Source organism: Chaetodon trifascialis, chromosome 18, assembly GCF_039877785.1.
Source record: "Chaetodon trifascialis isolate fChaTrf1 chromosome 18, fChaTrf1.hap1, whole genome shotgun sequence".
Lineage (NCBI taxonomy): Eukaryota > Metazoa > Chordata > Actinopteri > Chaetodontiformes > Chaetodontidae > Chaetodon > Chaetodon trifascialis.
In genome coordinates this window covers 14,208,286-14,229,574 of record NC_092073.1, presented here as the reverse complement: position 1 = coordinate 14,229,574, position 21,289 = coordinate 14,208,286, and the positions used below count along the sequence as shown (strand labels likewise).

The 21,289-nt window shown below is 44.4% G+C and overlaps 1 protein-coding gene across 3 annotated transcripts in view; it reads right to left on the bottom strand.

Annotated features, from left to right (window-relative positions):
* Window positions 1–21,289, bottom strand: part of ncoa2 (nuclear receptor coactivator 2) — a 51,759-nt gene that overhangs the window by 17,646 nt on the left and 12,824 nt on the right. For all 3 annotated transcript variants that reach the window (XM_070985709.1, XM_070985710.1, XM_070985711.1), the window contains exons 2-8: window positions 20,677–20,762; window positions 11,764–11,871; window positions 10,874–11,046; window positions 7,485–7,588; window positions 4,550–4,727; window positions 2,782–2,970; window positions 213–314 (exon numbers count right to left, since the gene is read on the bottom strand). In XM_070985709.1, the coding sequence (XP_070841810.1) occupies window positions 213–314; window positions 2,782–2,970; window positions 4,550–4,727; window positions 7,485–7,588; window positions 10,874–11,046; window positions 11,764–11,852 (835 nt within the window). In that variant the 5' untranslated portion in view covers window positions 11,853–11,871; window positions 20,677–20,762. The remainder of the gene's footprint in view (window positions 1–212; window positions 315–2,781; window positions 2,971–4,549; window positions 4,728–7,484; window positions 7,589–10,873; window positions 11,047–11,763; window positions 11,872–20,676; window positions 20,763–21,289) is intronic.

Sequence of the window (21,289 nt, the reverse complement as noted above, 5' to 3'; positions counted from 1 at the left end):
GGGATGAGGTGGTGCTGGGCATGTGCTGGGGTATAGGCACTATATTATTTTTTGCAACGCAGGGAAAAGTGTTATTGGAACAGCTGTATGAGTAGGGAATCTAAAATGGTCATATAATTGGCATGACCTATTAGAATTTATGGACAGTCCTTTTCTGTGGGTTAAGGTGGTTCTGTGAGTTTGCTATGAATGTGTGTGACTGGTTTGTGTACCTTGCAGGTCCTGGCGTGTGGTGAAACTCTCATGCGTGGGAAGCATAGGTCTTTCCTTCATTGGCACCCTGCGAGCCACACAGATCAGGCATGACTGGAAGTCTAAAAGACAGAGGAGGAGAGAGAGAGAGGACAGGGAGTGAAGCGAAGATCAGGTGGAGGATGTAACAAAGAGGATAGAGCAGAAAGAGAAGGGATGAAGGGGGATGGGAGAGGAGGGGAGAGAGGGGAGGAAGGGGGCGTGAATGATAGAGACAGAGGGAGGGAAAGAAAATGAAATGCATGTTATTCCCAGGCAGCATAATTAATACAGTTATTAATGAGCATGGGGATCAGGGCTCCGCTCCTTTCATGAGGAGGAGCAGCTATCGCTGGCAAGGGAAATGATGAAGTGTGACCTTTGAAGGTGTGTGCGCGTGTGCGCTCGAGTGTGTGCCTCTCCGGCTGGTCTCACCTACAGTGGCATCTCACACAGATGACACCTCCCCTGGCCCAACATTAAAGATTGCCATCGCTCAATCATGGCAGTTGCCTCTAACACACACGCGCGCGCGGACACATGGAATGACATCGCCAAGTCCAGGACTGGGGTGACCCCAAAAAGTCTGCCGTCTAACTTTCCCGTGTCAGTAATATCCTCAATCCCACACATGTCTCTGGCAAAGAACTGCATGCCAGGGCTGACACACACACACACACACACACACACACACACACACACACACACACACACACACACACACACACACACACACACACACACACACACACACACACACACACACACACACACACACATTCCTCATTTTGACTTGTAAACAGAGCCTCTTGGGTGGTCTAGCCCTTAGATCTGTGAATCCCTCTAAATTGTCTCTCTCTGTGCCTGTCTGTCTGTCTCTCTCTCTCTGTCTCTCCTTCCTTCCTCTGTCTACGGCTGGACAAATTCCTGCAACTGTAACTACTGATCCTGCCTGGCCACACACACACATGCGCACACACACACACCTCTGGCCTGGGTCCTAGTCAGTCTATTTGCCAAAGTATGGTTGGCAAGCAGCTGGTGCACAAAGGAAGCCAGAGAGGGGAGAAGACAGGTTGAGACTAGACTCGGAGTGAAACATTTGCATTTCCACTTATTGTTTTAATTAACTACTTAGTTTTAGTTTGGTGGTGGGGAATTATGGCTGCTCATTAAAGCCACGGAGCCACAAATAGGATTTAGCTTGTTAACATGTAGAATATAATTGTTTAGAGAGCATAACGGATCAATGCTTTACAAAGTGCTTACATTTTTTGGATAAAGGACAGTCAGTTCTTGTGATGGAAAATTACTCAAACTATGGGATCTCAAGTTCCTGTCTAAAGCCATGAAAACCACAGGAAAAGCCCAGTGACCTCTCAGTGACTGAACACTGTAAGGAGAGCAGAGGCAACATACAATTTACTAAATCATTTCCCTTGAAGGGCAGATGTTTATACTGGTGACCAGTGCAAACACAGCTTCTCCCTTTCTCTGCTCGCATATGCTTCAAAACACAGTGCTGATATTTTAAGAATGATTTCAAGGTTATCAGAAGGCCGCTGTATTGATGCAACACGTGTGATTAAAAGAGCCACATCCTTTCCTCTGAGCCATAAGCCCAGGTTTGTGAGGGATGTCCATGAATTATAGATGGGCTTTAATGACAGCTGCCCAGCCTCGCGTCTCCCTCGTGTCACTTAACTTTTCATGGATCTAAGTTGAGTGGCACCAGCGCTGCTCCTCATCAGTTACTCTCCAGCTTTTCACATACAGCGCTACTTATACATATGTCTAAACCTCAATCATCAACTCATAATAAATGTAAATGGAAGCAACTTGGATATCTAAAACCATTTTCCATTCTGCAGCAGTCGTGTTCGGGTCTTTCTTAGACCCGAGCAAGCCCCTCGGCTGTCTTTTGTCCTAATCAAGGCTTCAGAGCTACAACATGAGCAATCACCTCTGCTGGCAGACATATTCTTTACACTGTTCAAGGATTTCTCATTCTGTTAACTTCCATTCATCCATTGAAGATGGCAGCAGTCAGTCTGGGGACGCTTATGAATTTGTTTTCTGATCTCTGTCTGCCAGACGACCTTGAGCTTTTCCCATTTTCTACATGTCTATTTGGTGTATACACCAGCACTAAAAGATCGTTTCAGAATAATTTTCTCTCTTAAGCAATCTTTCATTCCTTAGTCATAATAGTTTGCCTTTTGTCTGTTGTGAACTGCCTTCGGCTCCCATGACGGCAGAGTATTTTAGAAACTTCCACCAATTCTGAATGATTTCAGTGCATATTTGTTTTGCAAGCTTTGAGATCCTAATCTCTAAAGCTGGAACATTGAACTGTTTGATTCTTTTAATTTTAGATTTAGTCAAAAAGATTCAAATCTGAGATGGTCAAAGTCATGACTGGTGCTACACATCACACGGCAGGGGGCAATTTCAGCAGATCCCAAAATATAATCTTGCCCATGGTTGTTTTGTCACTACTACATGTTAAATGAGCCTCAGACTCTTTTCCCACACTATCTGCTTGCGTACCGTCTCCTTCCTCCTTGATAGACTTGGGCTCGGAAACAGCGAAACACTGCATGGTCTCGTATTTCTGCTGCTGAGGCTCGTGCTCGTGCGGCTCGTCCTGGTGCTCGCTGTGGGGGTTGACCAGCATCCGGCAGTTGAACGTGTGACTGTTCCTCCTTGGACCCTCGCTGGACCACGGGACGCCGTTCACTGCAGGGGAGGCAAGAAGGAGAAGCAAGCGAGAGTTACAAGGTGGCCTCCTGGGGATTTTATTTGATGAATTTTACCGCAGCCAAAAACTGAACAACAAAACTGGGAGATCGGTGAGCTGCGGCGAGCGAGCCAAGAGGGGCTACCACAATGCAAGTGAAAGACATAATGAGAGCAAGACAGAGAGAATGAAGCTGGAAAAAGTGCAAAAAGGAGAGAGCGGTTGCTGGGTAGAGATCAGTCATAATGAGCAGTTGGAACCCTGAGCCCTGTGCCATCCATCCACAGCCATGCATCACAGCCAGGCCTCCATATGCATGTCCTCTAAAACATCATTGCCAATCTTTCTTCTGCTCTCCAACACTTGCACAGGCGTGAGCAAACATGCGCGTACACGCATGTGCAAGCGGACGCACGCACACACACATTATAAAAAAAAAGAAAAGAAAGAAAAAGGAGAGATGTACAGTCACACACACAAACTCATTTAACTCAAACTCCCATCACACTCCATCTGGTTTGTGATCTCATTCAGTGCATTGATAATCTCCCAGTATCTGGGACACAGCCCCACTGATCGTTTCCAGGGTACTCCGCTCTGTGCTGCTCCCCCACCCAGATGGCTGGGCACTCAGACCTCAATCCGGAGCACCAGGAGAGGAGTGGAGAGGAGAGGAAAGGGGAGAAGGGACTTAGAAAGAGCTCCTGATGGGCTGCACTGACATACATTACAATGGCTTCTCGTGGAGAGGAGATGGAGAAGCAGAATGTGGAGAAGGAATGGAGCTAAGATATGAACGAAGATGGAGGAGACGGGAGGGAAAAGAAGAGGGCAAAACTAGAAGAGAGAAAGGAAAAAGCGAATATCTGTCTTATGGAAATGAATGGCCTGTTTTCATGAGATGGGAGAAAGAAAAAAAAAAGCTTTTCAGGGAGGCTAGGAAATGGGAAAGCGAGAACATGAAAATGGGAACTTGGTGAGGGTGCGAATAACACACAAAGTGAAGAGAAGGGGAAGGAAGGGCATGAGATGAGAATATAGGAAGGGAGCGATGCTGCTGACAGGGGAGAGGCGCCGAAAAAGGAAGTTAATTAGCTGAAAAGGGAGGGAGGGAGGAAGAAGAGAGGAGCAAGAGCAAATGTCTGGGCTGAGCATCAGCAAAAGAGAAAATGAAGAGCCTATAGGTTTTACACACTGTGCCAATCCTGTATATGACACTTACAAAACACTGCATTATCCAGCTTTCTCGCATCCTCTCCCGAGCAGGTTAACCATAAACATTTTAGCGTTGTAATTAAACTGACATCACTATCAAACAGCCACCTACGACATACCTGTCTGAGCAGGGAGAGGAGGACCACAAGGGTGTTAACAGACACTATGTAAAAAGCAGGATATGAGGCCAGGGTGCAAACGAGAGCCTGCCAAATTATACGCAGTGGTGGAGGGTGGTGCAGCATGGGGGACATGCACGTGGAAACGTGGGACACAAGTGACACAGCGAGACAAAAAACCGACAAGTAGAAAAAGCAGGAGAGGGAAGCGAATGCTGGCAGGGAAAATGAGCTCGAGGCTAACCGAGGGATTTGGGCAGCAGGTTCTTGATGAACTCAGCGTGATCCCCGACGTGCAGCACGCTGTAGACACTGGTGTTCATCAGCTCCTCCTGGTTGTAGCGCAGGTACTGGGTCACATTCTCAGACACAAACACAATGTTGCCCTCCATGTTCACCACGAAGAAGAAGCCGTCCAGGGCCTGGAGGAGCGGAGGAGAGAAAATAAGTTTCAGTTTGTTTATTGGTTTTTTTACACTGGTACAGAACAAATATCTGAGAGTGAAAGTGAAGCAAAAGTAGGAGAGGAAAAATATGTTTGGCCACCTGGATTTCACACTAATACTGGCTGATAAGTAGCTGCTAATAGAAATAACACTGCAGCTGAGTGCTTAATAAAAGTGGAATCCAACCATGATGTGCTTCTCGCACACATACACTGGGACAGTTTTACTGTTCCTGTTTGAAACTCTTTGAAACAAGCTAAATTTGGTTCATGAACAGGCTTTCTAGGGCTGTGTACGAAGCCAAACGGCCAGTTATAGATGCAGATGAGGGTTTCAGGTCTGCACACTGCCACTGTATGTGTATCTTTGGTCACATGAGGTCAAAAGAGGCTAATTTTAAAGTTGTAGGATAAAACTTACTGCTCAATTAATTCCTTGATTTCCTTACTGTCAGCATATTATCTTTAGTGCCTGTTTCAAGGTTACTGTGTATCAGCAAACATGCACATACAGCACTGAATTTTTGGCATGAGTCTTATCTAACTGTGTAATATGCAGCACATCTACACTTGATATAAAAATAGGTAATTAGTACACTGTGTTCTGGGTACTTCCATCACTCCTGCAGACACTCAGCATCAGTGTCTGATACAAAGCGGGATAAAAGCATGTGCCTGCAGAGATTGGAGGATGTGAAGGAGGTGGAGCACTTAATTGAAAGAACACAGCCCCAGGTCAGCCATTACACACAAGATGGTGTCAATTAGGCCATCAAATCACCCAGAGCCTTTAAAAAAGGGAATTCTGGTGCTTCTAAAGCTATAAAGTCGAGAGTCAAGATAAAGTCAAGAGACTCTGCCAAGGTGTCTCCTCCTCGGCTCTCTCTCGCTTAAATAAACATAACCTACACACATGCATTTATAGCAAATGCCTGCTATCAAGCAGCAGGCTAAATTTTGGGGTGGAGCAGCCTCATACATCCCAGGTTACAGATGATCACATCGGGATAAAAGTAGTCCCTTGCCTGCATTAACGCAGCACGAGCTGAACACAGATTTAAGGAGATCTCATCTATCACTGCATGAAGCGGAGTGCTTCCAAAATGCAACACGGTTGTGTAAGTCCACCCTGTGTGAAGAAAGGCCATGTACTGGACAAGTAGGGCAAACAGAAACAGAGCAAACACTCTTCGCTGCCAACTCTTGCCTTCTTCCAGACACTCTTGCATAATGCCATTGGCCAATACCTTAATTTACAATGCTCTGATTAAACAGACACTGTCGAGGTGACCAAATCACATACAAATGAATATACTCTCAGTAAATACGCTCTGAGAGACCGTACTCTCCGTGCTCATGTTCCATTTTGCGCCTATTGTCTTGATATATGACTCTCTATTGCTTAACCTCCCACAGAAATGTACAGTAGGTAGTGAACTGTTATATTGTAGGGAGGCGGGTCAGGTTGACTCCCCTCTCCTCTCTTGGTGTTAGTATTATTTACGACAGGATACTGATGCTTCGCAAACAGGGTCTCTCTTCACATAAATTCTTGCTGAACATGCTGCATGACAAAGGGTTACAGCCAAACAGGTTTCTCAGGGGGCTCAGTACTGAATCTAAATACTTTCTTAATAATAATAATTGGGCCAATTTTAGACGGGATTTTCAGGGCAAAGTTTTTATACCGCTGCTTGTAATTATGTTTAACATCTGAGAGCTTTGGCTTCTTTTGTTAAGTGAAAGAAAAATGTTTGCATTTCTTAAAGTAAGTAATCAAAATACATATTGCTGTTATATATGCACTCATATGAAAGACTGCTAACATACTCAGCCCTAATCTCTAGTGCTGTCATACTGCACAACATGACCATATGGAGCAGTCTACCAGGAATGCAAAATATATGCCACAATGGACACGTGACTGAAAAAGACTTGGTCCCAGGAGGTTAAAACAACAGCGCCTTAATGTTTTTCACGGCTTTCGCTCTCCTGTCCTGTCCTCCTGCGCTCGCGTGAGAGTGGATGGCAGGGAGCCTTGGAGGAGGGTCATGGGGCACGTGGGCGCATTTCCTGGCCATTCTTCTCAGAGCATCCCGTAATGAGCCTAGGCTGGCTGGCGGGATCCGCGGCGAGAGCGGAGCGGGTGTGAATGGCCGATTGCTGTGTTTTGGGGGCTGCTGACAGATGGGAAAGCATACAGGCTGCACCGGGGCTATATTTAGCCGCAAGTTAGTATGTCGATTCAGTGACGCTGGACCAGGAGAGCTATAAATATTCCATGACAGGACAGATCTAGAGGCGAACGAAGAGAAGACGAGGAGGGAGAGAGAAAAGAGAACCGAACAAGTAAGCGAGAGAAAGGGAGGGAGGAAGTGAGTGAGAGGATGGGCTCAATGGACTGATTCATTCGCCAGGCTGTTGCTTTCTTTCCCATTATACGTAAGCACTTCAGTGGCCCTCCACAGGACAACGAGGCCATTGCTCTGCTCGGTGATTTACAGCCAATCCAGGGCAGATACAAGATGCTGGCAGCTTTTACACCACACAGCCACACTCACACACAACCACTACTGGCTCATTTGTGATTGTTCTCTGTGGATAGCGCTCTTCATTACGCACTAATCATGATTTCAAGAGAATAGCGCATCCTATGTGAGGGTACGTATGAGTGTTCAGTGTGTGGCATTTCAATACGGCACTATGAATAAGCAAGAGAAGGCCCACTACCCACCTCCAGCATCATTGGTCCCAAGGCATCTTTGTCAATCACACTTTGGCCTGTTGATGAGACATCAGCCTTTTGTACCTCCTCCTCATTTGCTGCTGCGGCTTTTTCTGTTTAGAGGAGAATCAGTGACAAAACTTTAGAGGCTAGAAGAGAGAGAACACACCAAAACATGCATGTCAAAAGAGAAAAAAAGACAAGGGAAAAACTGCTTTGCTTTCCCCCTGAAACTGACCCACATATTTTTAAAAAAGGTCACTCACTGACAAGACTTTTAACAAGTATCTTTCCGGCTATAAAGAAAACACATTTTGTCCCTTTGTCAAAACATGCTGCCATGGCTCAAACCCAGGCACTGAGCAGCGCGCAGAGTGAAAGGTTGTTGTAAAGGACTGTGTCAGTGCATGCAGCTGCCACGCTGGTGGCAGCCGCTGGATGGATTGCATTGTCATGTGCAAGAAAAAAAAAAAAAAAAAAAAAAAAAAACTCTTATGGAAACACTGACAGTGTGTAAACAACTCATGCTCCCAATAGAGCAGCAAGTTGTTACTATGTGGTCAAGCAGCGAAGGCAGACCTTTGAAATGTTTACTCAAAAAGCTGGCCAGAAAGCTTTCCCTATGTTTTAATCAATGTACATTCACTGAGCTTTGAAGGCAAAACTATTTTGAAGTCTGTTGTGTATTTAACAGAAAGGACAAACTTCCATGAGGGATAAATTAAGATAGCATAGTTGAAACACAAAGAGACAATACATTTCTCAACAAAACACGGGTTATATCTTAAAGCTGGTCTGATGTCTTTATTTTAAACTGTTCCTACAGAACCACACTCTTTAGCCAGGGGCAGCCTCCCTTTACATATGGGCAGCCTTTCTCAAATAACTGGAGCTGGCGGTGTCTCCTTGTGAGCTCATGTGCCTGTTGGATTTCCAAGTGTGGATACATGGCTGGTTGCACATTCAGGTACGTATGGTTTGTCACGCTACCACACTGGACCTTGACGAAACACGATCAGAAAACAACACACAGTGTCATAACACTGAATCGACTGCTGAAATAATTTCTGCCACAAAAATTTGAATGCAATGATTATGTGTTTAGTGTGCTGAGGAGTTCAATCATCCTGTAAGCTCCTGTACCTGTGCTATGGTGCTGTGCATTTGTCCATGTGACTGATTGGGTTAATAACCATGCAGAGAAGCCGTATGTTCAGAGCGTAGGCTGCCCTACTTTTGGAGATGATGATGAGAGGCGGAATATGAGTGGGCTGTTGGGGGGGACACTTTTAACTGTCGCACCATGCCAAGAAGAGGGCTGACCATATGGTGAGAGAATGTTGTGGTGAAAAGCAAACAAAATCATGTCCTTCTCTCTCTCTTTTTTTTTTTTTCTTTTGGGTGTAGACGTGTGAAAGCTGACACAAATGCTCTGTGGGCTCGCGCAACGCCGCACAGACCCACATTCATCTCTTTCAGCATTAATGATGTGTGCATCAGCAGGACCTCTCCAGGCCCAGCGGGGCCCAGTATACCAGCACAGCTGCCCTGGGTACAGACCCATCACTCAATGTCAGTGCAGCCCTCACTGGCTCTCTGTCCGTCTGCAGAGCGGTGCCACAGATAGAGGGAGGAGCTGATTATTCATAAGGGCTGCGTCTGGTAATAACTGCGACTTAATCTGTAACTGGCAAGACACTTGCCATATTCACACATGTATAATGAATAAAAATGTACTCGACTATATACTGGCTCCAGCTAAGCAGCTACTGTATATTTCAGCCTCCAGCCAATGCGAGCTGGGCTTTGCTGTGCTGGCAAGAGCGAGCAGTTAAGAGGGAAGCGAAAGCTGTAAAACTCCTGGTTATGCCATTACTTTATAGGCACTATAAAGATATCGTTACACAACATATTGTCTATTAAGATGGAAAAAGGTGGAAACAGAAAAAAAAGAGCCTAAACTTGTGTTAAGCAAACAACTCCACCCTTACTTTAATTAGCAAAACGCATGCAGAGAGCATGAGAAGAACAAACAGAGATGAATTAAAAGCTTTTGGTAGGAGGCCGTCATCGCTGCACTGCACTTCTCTGCAGGGCTGTGACAGCAATCAGTGAGAGTTATTAAGTCACATTAGTAGAATTTAATACATTCAGTAATGTTACCATAAACTGAGAATATCATACTATAGTTTTTATACCATAAACTGGGGGAGAGGTAGGTGTGCAAGTGTATAAGTGTAGCGAGAGAAATGAATGGCTGCTGTAGATGCTGCCCCCCAGGACTGTGCAAGACGAGGTGCAGCAGTTCTCTAGAAAAGGTAGCCGCTGAGTTCTGTTGAACAAAGCAGAGAAGGAAGGACTGCTCAGCCCTTTCCTCAGTGGTTGCTGTACAAACACAATTATGCCTTCAGAGGCAGGCAGGGGATGTCACTCTAGCCTCGTGTTGGGAAGGGGAAAAAAAAACCAGAGGATAGGAGGGGAGGATGGTAGAGAGGGAGGAGGACGGACAGACAGTAGCCAGAGTTTTTAGCATCACACTGCTCACCAATTACATAACGCTTAGCTCTGTGAGTCAACTAAAACAAGATGACATCATCAGCCAGCATGATTAACCTATACCTGGAGTGGGCCACTCTTTGACTACCAGTCAGCCGGCTGATATTCATGAATGCATCATCATCATCATCATCATCATCATCATCATCATCATCATCCAAGCTTATTCACTGTTTAGTATTTGCCTTTTTATCCACATGAAGAAAGCTACAATGTTTACTTTTCTTAACCTATGCTTGGACTTGCAAGAAGACCTCAACTAACTGCTAAAGACTACTAAAAAGGAAAAGCTGGCAAGTACAGAAGTACAACCGCGCAGGCTGATCCATTCGCCTGATGTTCTGGCTCAGGATGGGAGTGGGAAAGTTCGGCAGCCAAAGCAAAAACTGCTCTGGTGCATCCATATGATATGATGAAGGGATGGAGGGAACATTAAATCAACTGTGCTGCTCTTTAATAACAACATCAATTATCGCGTGTGGAGCAGATCCCAAAACATAATATTTATGCAATCAAACCAGATGCTTCCGCCAGCAGAGTGCCACCTGTGGCACTTGTGGTTAATATTGGAGCCCGAAAAAACCACAACAACATCCAAAGCATATTCATGATATTGTAGCACCTTATTCACAGAGTAAACGGCTCCAAATCAAACCAGTGTTAGATCGATTTGAACATATTCAGTAAGGCTAGTCTTGGTGTCTAACTAGGCTGTATGTCATTGGACGCTGAAGGGAAAGATGTACAGATAATGTGAATTAAATGCTTCAGAAAAAAAACAGCTGAAAGGTAACGCAGGAGCTCTTTCTACCAAAAGTATCAAAAGACATTACAGGTCGTACCTTGCTCCTTTATTTGTCTGATCTGTTTCACAGTTTCCTTCAGGATTGCACATTTGTCAGGCTTGACGTTGAAGTTGTCGATGTCGTTGAAGTTGGCGAAGATCAGCTCGGCGAGCTCTTCAATGTATTTGTTCTCGTGCTCGCGGTTGCGCTTCTCGTTGCTCCGCTTTGGACTACAGGGAGAAAGAGAACAACGGGGTGAGAAAACGAAAGCAAGGACGAGGGTGACAGCGGGACGGCTAAAAGGCATGGAGGGAAGAAAAGGACGTTCAAGTGTGGGTAAATGTATGTATAACAAAAGCAATTCTACCACAGTAACAGAATGAATGGGCAGCAAAGAAAGACCCTGGAGCAGGACAGAAAAGAGGATCCATCTACAAAACGACACCAGGGATTGGACGACTGCAGAGCATTGATATTATCTAGTGGGCATAAGTGCACAACATCTAGTGAAAACCTTGCCATGGAGGGGATGCAGGATGCAGCCAGGGTCAATTATTCTCCATATGGCTTGAAATGCATCTCTAGGCCTCGTCATTGTGCCAACATGGAGCACAGCATCAATAAAGAAAAGCCTCATTCTTGAGTGCTTATCTACAGAGGAATTGTGCAGATTTATTGTTCAGAGTTCAACAGTGCTCCAGGGTTAGCTGCTAGAATGACACACAACCACTGCTGCAACTGCTGCGATGCTGCTGCACACACAGTATTCCAGTATATAAGCAGCTGTCACTGCCTTGCAGTGGGTAATATATGGGAAAAGTTGCTAACCACACACTTTATCATCACTTTCGAGAGTATCCAATTAAATGGAGGAGCAGCGTCTACAAGTGTGAGGCCTTTTCTGGAGGGAGGAGGATCCGTCTTTTGGCCGGAGGTGCAAGTCTTACCTGGGTCCTAGAAGTTCGGCAGAACATTCTTTGCGTTTTCGCGACTCTGCCCTGGCAGGGTCAGATGAGTTTTCCCCGACTCCACTCATCCTCAATGCATATCAGCGTCTGGAAAACGAACAGGCAGACACAAGAAATATAAGTGTACGACAACATTTGAGGGACCGACAACGATCTCTGCATGCAGAATTATGTGAAACCACTTATAACATACAGTAGGTGTGTGTGAGCATGCCGACATGGGCATCTGCATACAGCGCACATATTCTCGCACACACACGCACACACACACACACAATCCAGCGCTGGAGGCACAGGTTGATCCACTCCAGGAGAAATGAGTGAAAATGGAGCGGAGAAAGAGATTCAATCATTTCTCTCTGATGGTGCAGCCCTCCCCAGAGAGGCTGAAATGAGAACACGGCGCTTTGCCCACAGCACCAGACTGCGCGCTCAACCATGTACCAAGAAAAACCCATTCGTTACACGATACCGAGCAAAGCCAACTCGCAGCGAGAGCCGAGCAGGTTCATAATCACAACATGTGTTTGCGCGTGTTTACCGAGAGCCTCCGAGGATGCTTTACCTGCAGTGGTTTGTAAGTGTCACTCAAAAATTAAATGCAAGAATAATCTCTTGTCTGCTCTTTTTAAATTCAAGCTCTGGAGCAGAGGTCTCAGTAAGTAAGAATTCATGTTGTGACTGTTTTATGCTATCCAAAGTGACAAGCCGGCTGAGGGCTGTTTCTGTTACCAACACCCCACACACTGCTATCTTGGGTTTTCTCCGCAATGCAAGATGAAATACCATTAGGTTGTGGCATGGGTTCATGCTGCGTTCTTAATCTAAATCTTTCCAAACAACTTGAGAGCCTTCGAAGACTCGGGAAAGTTGTCACTCTGCAGATGTGCGGCATCTATACTGCAGGTCTTTTACCCTGTTCCTCCTCTTACTGAACTTCATGCCACTAAATGAAAGACAATCAATTATTGATCAAAGTAATGTCTTATTAATTACCACCATCGTCTGCACCAAAATTTGATGGCGGCTAATGGACTTGGATGTCAATATCGGATGATATCTGCTGCATAGGCAATGTGAACACTTGCCGGCCTACAAAGCAAATGACATTTAAAAAATGTATGCATGGAAACAATTTCTTCTTGGTGCATGGAAGATGGGTGATCTGCAGTGGTTTGCTTCGAGAGGGTTATGGAGGAGAAGAGAAAGACACACGGACAGAAAAAGTGACCTAGAGAGAGAAAAAGAAAGTTTTTTCCCCCCCCAGCATAGTCTACAAGGTTGAGGCGCGCTGTGTTGTGATACGCTCTCAGCCACTCTAACCATGGAAACGGCTGTGACACACACCGCTCGCTGCTCAGCCGTTACATAAGGCATAACAGAGTACAGCACAGCACAATGTAGAGCAGAGTGGGATAGCATAGCTTAGCAGAAGCAGGCTAAACTAAAAAGGGAGCTGGTGACCATGCAAACTTGAGTCTGGCTCCCTCCTGGCCTGGAGTGACCTACTTTAAGCTAATGGTGGGTTCTGTGCTCAAATGGATGAAGTCAAAGCACTGGTGATTGGCCAGAGTGCGGCAGAGGAGACTCTGAAGGGTAAAACCCATTTCCACAGTTCAGCTGACAAGTGACTTGAGCTCTACTGGCCTGTTGGACAGGTAATGAACACACGCATCGCGGTGCATGTGTCCTTGCATATATGCTCTTTTGAATGCCGTCTTTACGCCGTGGCACTGTGCTGTCCACTGAAATTATAACAGTCTCTATAGCAAAGGTTATGCGCTTTTATTAATGACAACAGAAACAGGCCATTAAACTCTCATGGCTAAGTGGCACTCTCTGTTCCTATTGGCTGTGCCTGGGCTTTCCAAGTTACCATGGGGATTCTAGACCTGATTGGTTGTCCTCATCCCGCCGGGACGGATATGATTGGTTGCCTATGTCTCCTTGACATGGCAGTAATGATGGGTCAGTGTACGTTGAACAAGAGACACTGGAAGTACCAGGCACGTCTCAATGACACCAACGCAGACAGCCAGACAGCTCGGCCAGCAGGCTGTGCTTTGTTGCTGGGGGCGGGTCCGATACTCACATGCGCAGACTAACGAGGGATTTCTAGTCCTAGAGAATGCCCCGGATCTCTGGGCAGCTATAAACAGCTGGGCACTGGTGTTAGCACTGACTGTGCAGAGCTGTGTCACTGAGCTAATTGTCAGCATGGGCCACAAAGGGAGAGTTCCTCTTTCTTACCAAGGCTGGCAGACTACAGTCAGGATGGCACTGAGTGAATGGCAGCATGTTGCATCGATGTTTTTATGTCTCAGACATAAACTCTCATCTCATCCTTTTCCTCTCAAAAACATAACATACTTTGTTGCTGGGATTAAATCTAACAACGTAAAGAAATATGTCCAATAAAACTGCAGGTCTGTGCACCTGCCTGTTACACACTCGACCACACACAGCGCACTGAGTCATCGCAGACGCCGAGGCAGCGATGTTCAGGATGATGATGATAATGGAGTTGTTGATGACGATACAGACAATCCCGTTTATGGCTGTGAATGCGCATGCAGCTCGTAGCTTAGTCCACGATGACGCCTAACAATCTACCTTCAGTATGACACGCATAAATTATTCATGTGCAACTTCTGTCGCTCAACGATTGAAAAAGACAAGCACAACAACCGATTTCGCCTCGTTAAACGAAGTAATTTAAAGGAAAGCCGAGGGCAACAAGAAGCCATGTCTGACACGACTAAGAGGCTGTGAAGACGATAGGACAACACAGCTCAATCACGAGCTCCATGCTGCCTGGACAGCAGCTCTTTAACCCTCCCACAACTGAATTTAAACAGTCTTTTTAAACAAGTAGGGAGAACCTCAACTGATTTCCACCATTTCAGACTAAACTGTGGTTGACAAACATTTATCATCTGCTGACTCCTCTTCACTGCCTACTACACAATAAAACAAAGGAAGGGGTGTTGAAGAGAATAAAATGAAAAACATTTTAAAGAGACTAAATGAATATTACTTCCACAAGGTCTTATAAAAAGCTGTGTTAACATAGCCAATAAGGCTGACCGTAGATCCATGCATGCATGAGACGGCTCCATCCATCCAGCTGTGCTGTGTGCAGATGTCATTGACTCAGAGCAATGTAGGTTAAATCAGGGTTCTGTAAGGAACCTCATTATGCACTGACTGATTGGCATATTCTGGAAGGCATCTATCAACTTTGCAGTTCATCAAGCTGTCAGCTCATTTAGTTCATCAGTATTGTAAGTTGAGACATATGGCCCATCAGGCACTGCAAGCTACCTTATGTTAGTCATAGGCGGTGTGAAATCAACCGATGGTCTTGTGTCCTTTAGAGCAAGAAAGGGTAAAGAGAAAATGTGGCACCTGCTTTTAGATTGACGTACAGTTTCTCAGATCTGCAAACATGAGCCAGTTTGGCCATTTGCTAAAGGTGGGTTGCATTTTACACTTGAGGTATGAGCTGCTACAGTTTGTTTGGCCGACTGATTGCTGTTGCTGGCAAAGCGCTGGCAGGCTGACGATCACTGGGGGAAGTACAGCTTCGAGATCTGACTGGAAGCGATGCCGGGGTCACGAGGTTTATTGGAGCAGATAGCCTTCCGTGTAGTTGTTTCGCTGCTTTGAAGTTGTGATGAGCTTAGGTTTCCTCTTACATAGATGCAGTAAACACCACCCCCCTCTTTCCATCTCTGACACACAAACACACTCTTATAAGACGGCGACCATAATTGTATATTTGTGTGCTGACAGGTCAGCCCTGCCACTGTGAACTCAACACTTCATTACAGGTTTTCATCTTCTATCTGTGTGGCTGACTCACAGGGCTAAATGAAGGGCTGGGTTATTAAACAACCACAAAGACTGCCTCGGCAACATAACATAACAACAACATTTTCCAATATTTGACCCTGATTTTAATACCTCCATAATATGCAGAAATATATAAAATATATTTACTTTTAGGTGTATATATAACAACTGTGCTGAAGTAACAAACAGCTCATTTGAGCAAACAAGAAGAATACACACAGACAAAGGCACAAGTTCAAGTTTGAAAAATCAATTGACTTTGAAAGCACTAGGTGCACTTGAGGGAGGTGATCATAGGTGTGTGTCATTGCTTATGTCTTAGGTGTCACAAGAGCAGACTTTCCAGGACTGAGCTGGAGCCAACCAGTCTGGCGAGGGGAGGAATGCAGAGACAACAAGGGGCTACTGCTGGAGCTGCTGCTGCTGCTGCTGCTGCTGAGGCCATGTTTCCTCCTGTCAAACTTAGCTTGTACAACCTGGACATGAAATTCTGTGTCAGGCTGCAATAAACACCTGAAAAGCACAACAAACTAAACCCTGAAGTGCTCCAGCGAGGCAATGTGAACGACAGGATACAAAACATTTTATGTGAAGACACACAGAGTGAAAAAAATTACTTTCCAACTGTTGCATTGGGCTAAAATCAGGGCTGCCAGGAGATATGGTTAGTTTTTCATGATGTGGTCACATACTTAGAACAACCATCTGAGCTCGTCAGCGGCAAAAACGAGCACTTTCAGTAGACGGACATTGTTCATGGCTGCCTGCTGCAGCGCTCTCCTTTAATACTGGACCAGTTTCGAAGATTAGTGTCCCCATTAGTCACTTGCACACAAACACACGAGAAATAGGGTCCATGAACACAGGTGACATTTGACCGAATTTCTCTCATTTGTCCTGGACACTGAATCTCCCAGGACACGAGCAACGGCACCAACCATAAGCGTTACAGTGTGATTAATGGTGGCTCTTAGAATATATGCAGTTTTTTTTTTTTTTCAGACAATGTTTAACCTTATAGAATAAACTGAGCTAAATTCTGACGGTTTTCTGCCTGTTTTCTTTTTTTTTTTTACTTTTAGACTCATCAAAGAATAAAAATCTATTGAAGCATCAGGTAAACTAGTCGTCAGGAACCCCCTCACTCCAAACCAGTCAGGACGCTGCTATTCATACGTCCAGTGAGGCAAGACTCCAGCATCTGTTTTTAAACTGCAAAAGTTGAGCTGCAGCACTGTGATATCACCTCCTGAGTGTCACTTTTGCTGTACTTTTTCAAAATTTGATAAATGCAAAATGCCATTATTATTTGATATATGATTTTGCATACATTTTTCATATTGCAATATACACTCCCTGGCCACTTTATTAGGTACTCCGATAAAATCTAATGCAATCCTTCACTTGTTTTGGTGAAAAATTTCCAAGAGGTGTTAATTCAGTTACAACTATAAAACTATGTGTATTATTGAGGTGGTAGTTACTAGTAGTACTATACTGGACTGCATTATACTTCTAATATTCCTCCCTTCTCATTTTTGTAAATGGCCTGGGCAAAACATTACAAACACTCTCAATATAATGTAGTCCAATTCAAGATCTCTGAAAGCGTACATCAAAATGAAACAGTACTATAATTAATGGCCAAGTTGTTGCATTGGATTGCATTAGATTTTATAGGTGTACCTGATTACGTGATCAATGAGTGTACATTGACAAAAAAAAAAATCTTAACCAAACCCCAGAAAATCAAAATGTTTCTTCCACATTAAATGCATCTGCATGTATGTATGTATGTATGTATGTATGTATGTATGTATGTATTTATAAGTGTATAAGTGATCCTACAACCAAAACAAAAAGAAAAAAAAAAACAACACTGCACAGCTTTGAGGCTGCCTTCAGTTACGTCTAATTACTACTACCAGACCATTTTTCCTCAACAAAATTCAGCTGCCATGACCACACAGAGTGGGCCAGGCTGAATGCACATCACCACTGGGGGGGCTTCAAAAACACTGAATCACCAATTCCAGTCATAGTATAATGGAGGGGGTGGGGGGTGGGATCTGTGTCTGATTGCCAAGGGGAGAGGGCATGTGCCAGTGTGCCATTCCTGTAATCATGTGGGTTAGCAGGGCTTTGATTATAAAGACACACCCAGTGCTTCTGGATCTCAGAGAGTGCAGGGCATGACTGTGCATTAAACTGCATGAAAAGCTATTGGGTGAGTGTTTGAAGTCTGCTGCACTACAAAAACGAGGGCCCTTCCAGAAAGTGCAAAACCACTGTGGGGCACTGAACAATGTCTTGCTGGTGTGTAATCTGTCCTCACATGGCTTCTTGGCACAACAGGCCCCCAGAGAGAACTGGAGAACACGAGTGCACCCATGAAGAGTGCTTCTGGAGGTCTGCAGCATGGGCCATTTATTTCCCCCAAACTGAGGAGGAAATCATGACAGGGGAGGGGCCCAGAGGACTCGTGTCTTCTCATTTTACATCTCAATATTTGCAAGGGTGCGAAGAAGTGCTGAGAGAGCCAAAACACACAGAAACATGTTGGAACCATGTCAGATGGTATTAAAGACAAACGCAGTTAAAAACAGTATCAATTTCAACTGAACGCAACTTGGGTGGGGGTCTCCACAGTGAACTCTGGCCTTGCTGACAGCTGCTGTTACCTTGAACCAGATGTTGTGATATTAGGTTTTGGGGCAAGGGATAGGGAGGAATGAGACGATGGACTGAAAGAGATTAAGAGCATCGTGAATTGGTAACCTTGAATCTTGGGTGAATTTAACGAGACTTGAGTGACGTCGCTCCAAAAACATATAGAAGAATGAGATCGATGACAGAGAGCGAGGCGATGGAGAAAACGGGAAATCAGAGAGTGAAGAGAGTGAGAGGAAGAGGAGGAAACAAAGGGAACAAAAATAGGTCATTGGCCTTTTTCACAGAGAAGGTTCACTGAGTGTATGACGTTGTGTTCAGCAGACCATGGGCTTCTCTGTCAGAGACTCTATTTCCATATACATCACTGCTAAAGCACTGAATTACATTATATAAGTGCATATAGTGAACTCTCAGTTCTCAGCTCGCTCTCTATCACTTGCCTTCTTTTGTGCACTTCAAAGTCAGCTTAACGACCCCACTTATCTGGTTACAAAGTACACAAATCTACTTAATTCAAATGACATAATCACACAAAGAGACCACTGTTGACGTAACACAAAGAGAGATATGCACCTTTCCTGCTGCACAGTCCCACTCAAGAGCCTGTCCACTCTAGAATCACTGCAAGGTAATGGCTCTGAAGCGCCAGAGTGCAACTAAGAGCCAGGCCCTCTCCCCACCCCCCCCATTTACTGAAAGCTGATCAGGCTCATGAATCTTTAACGGTGGCAGTCACTTCAGGATGTCGCAGGATAGGAAGGGGAGGGCTTTCTGTACAATAAGCACCGAACGCTCTGGCTGTTGGGGAGAAACGCCGAGGGGAGAGGAGAGCCGGAATCAAGGAGGGGAAGAGAGACACAGAGTCAGGGGATCGCAAAAATTGATTAACTGGTATAAATAAGCACCTCTCCACAACAATCTAGTCAACAATTCATCTGTGGCTGAGAGCACTGCCTGAGGGGAGATTCAGATGTCACTGTGGAAATCAGATTATTGTAAAAGGTTAAATATAGGGACATCCTGAGCTGATCTCTATGTATGATCCGTATTAGGGTCAATCAAGGTATTTCTTATTAATAATTATTCATAAATTTTGCCACACATCCATCTGTGATCCTTCGCTTGTTGTAACACATTGTGCTCTGGGTAATCCTGGCTGTCAAAAACACCTCATTGTGCTCTGCTAAAACACTGGAACGAGTGAACTGTGGAGCGGCACAAACCAGGCGGCACTGTCAATGAACGATGCCAGCGCTCTGACAGCGCACAGCTGCTTTAAGAAAATGAACTTAGTCTAAAAATAGCATTTTTCACTATGCCTCTAAAGTGTTGCTGCTGACATCAGAACACATTTAAATGTTTGTATTTTATTCATGACACTCGGCTCTCCAAAGACATACCAAACTCTGCAGGACGCTATTGGAAACTGAACTAGCTTCACCGTTTTTTTTACTGCAGGTCTTTAAGCTACGCGTGTCAGCTATATTATGTAGGAAAGTATAAATATTGGATTTAAACTCTGAACACACACACACACACACACACACACACACACACACACACACACACACACACACACACACACACACACACACACACACACACACACACACACACACACACACACACACACACACACACACACACACACACACTCTGCATTAGATGACTCAAGAAAAAGTATTTCACGCATGTTCTTATAGAGCTGCACAAAAGCTGAGTGCATTAGGAAAAAGAAAGCCCTGCAACCAAAGTCATGTCAGCTAATACAAACTATTAGTTTGAGGATAAATCCACTCAGAAAAAAAAATGGTGTTGTAAGAACTGCTGGCAACACAGTAATCTCAAAAGACACGTTCTGGCCAAACACCATCTGAACTGTAACCTGTAAAGTAACAGAACCTCACAGAAGGAATGGTGTTTTTTCCATTTAAGATGGATGAATACTGCAGACCAACGGCACTATTGGATGCAGTCCTCGCTTTTACAAAACGGCTGGATCTGGACACTATTGGGTGAAAAGAGTAAAAAAAAAAAAAAAAAAAAAGCAGAGCAAGTCAACGTTTTCATATCAAAACCACCATCAAAACTACAAAACAGACCGGAATACAAAGCATGCACAGGGAGCACTTACTATGAGCATTGATCGAGAAACAAACCAATCAAACTAATGCTGCAGGAGGCCGAGTGTAGTAAAATAAAACAGAAAAATAAAAAGTAATCTTTTTTTTTTTTTTTCTTTTAGTTCTGATGTTTGCATCATCTGCGCAGTTGCTCGTTCTGTGTTCGGACTGAAGTGTCTATTTGCCACATTGCACAGTGCAGTTGCGTAAAAGCAGAGTTGGCTGAGGCTTTGCTTCTCACCTTGGTTTCAGTCCAGAGAGTCCCTCAGGCCATTGCTGCAAGACGGTAACACTAGGAAACCTTTACGCATCATCCACTTCTTCCTGCTGAAAGAAATAACAGCAAATTGGGATGTACAGTACATACAGTGAATTAGCGCAACCCTCATCACGAAGGAATAACAGTGTAGAGGAAGGGAAGGCTTTAAGACTGTGGCAGCAATGTACTGTGCCATTTTTAGGCTACAATTGTTACATGATGAAAAGTTGTAATAGATGTAATGATATTTAAGGTTTTTAGGGCTGAAACAATTTTTCATTATCGATTAATCTACTGACTTCTGTCTTGATGAATTATTTGGTATATAAAATGTCCAAAAAAAAGGGAAGAGGAAATTTCTTATAATATTGTCTTCTAAGTCAGTTTACTATCACATGAGTGAAAGAAAAGCTGAAAATCAAGCAGAATTTTTGTCAATTTTGCATGAAAAATTACTTTTAGGACCAACAGATTATCAAAACAGTTGATTAGCTGATTAATTAGTCGGTCACCTAATAGATATATTAAAGACACTTTCGATCTTTTTTCCTTGCGTTGCTTTAATGCACTGTAACAGCATAACAATGCGTCAAAA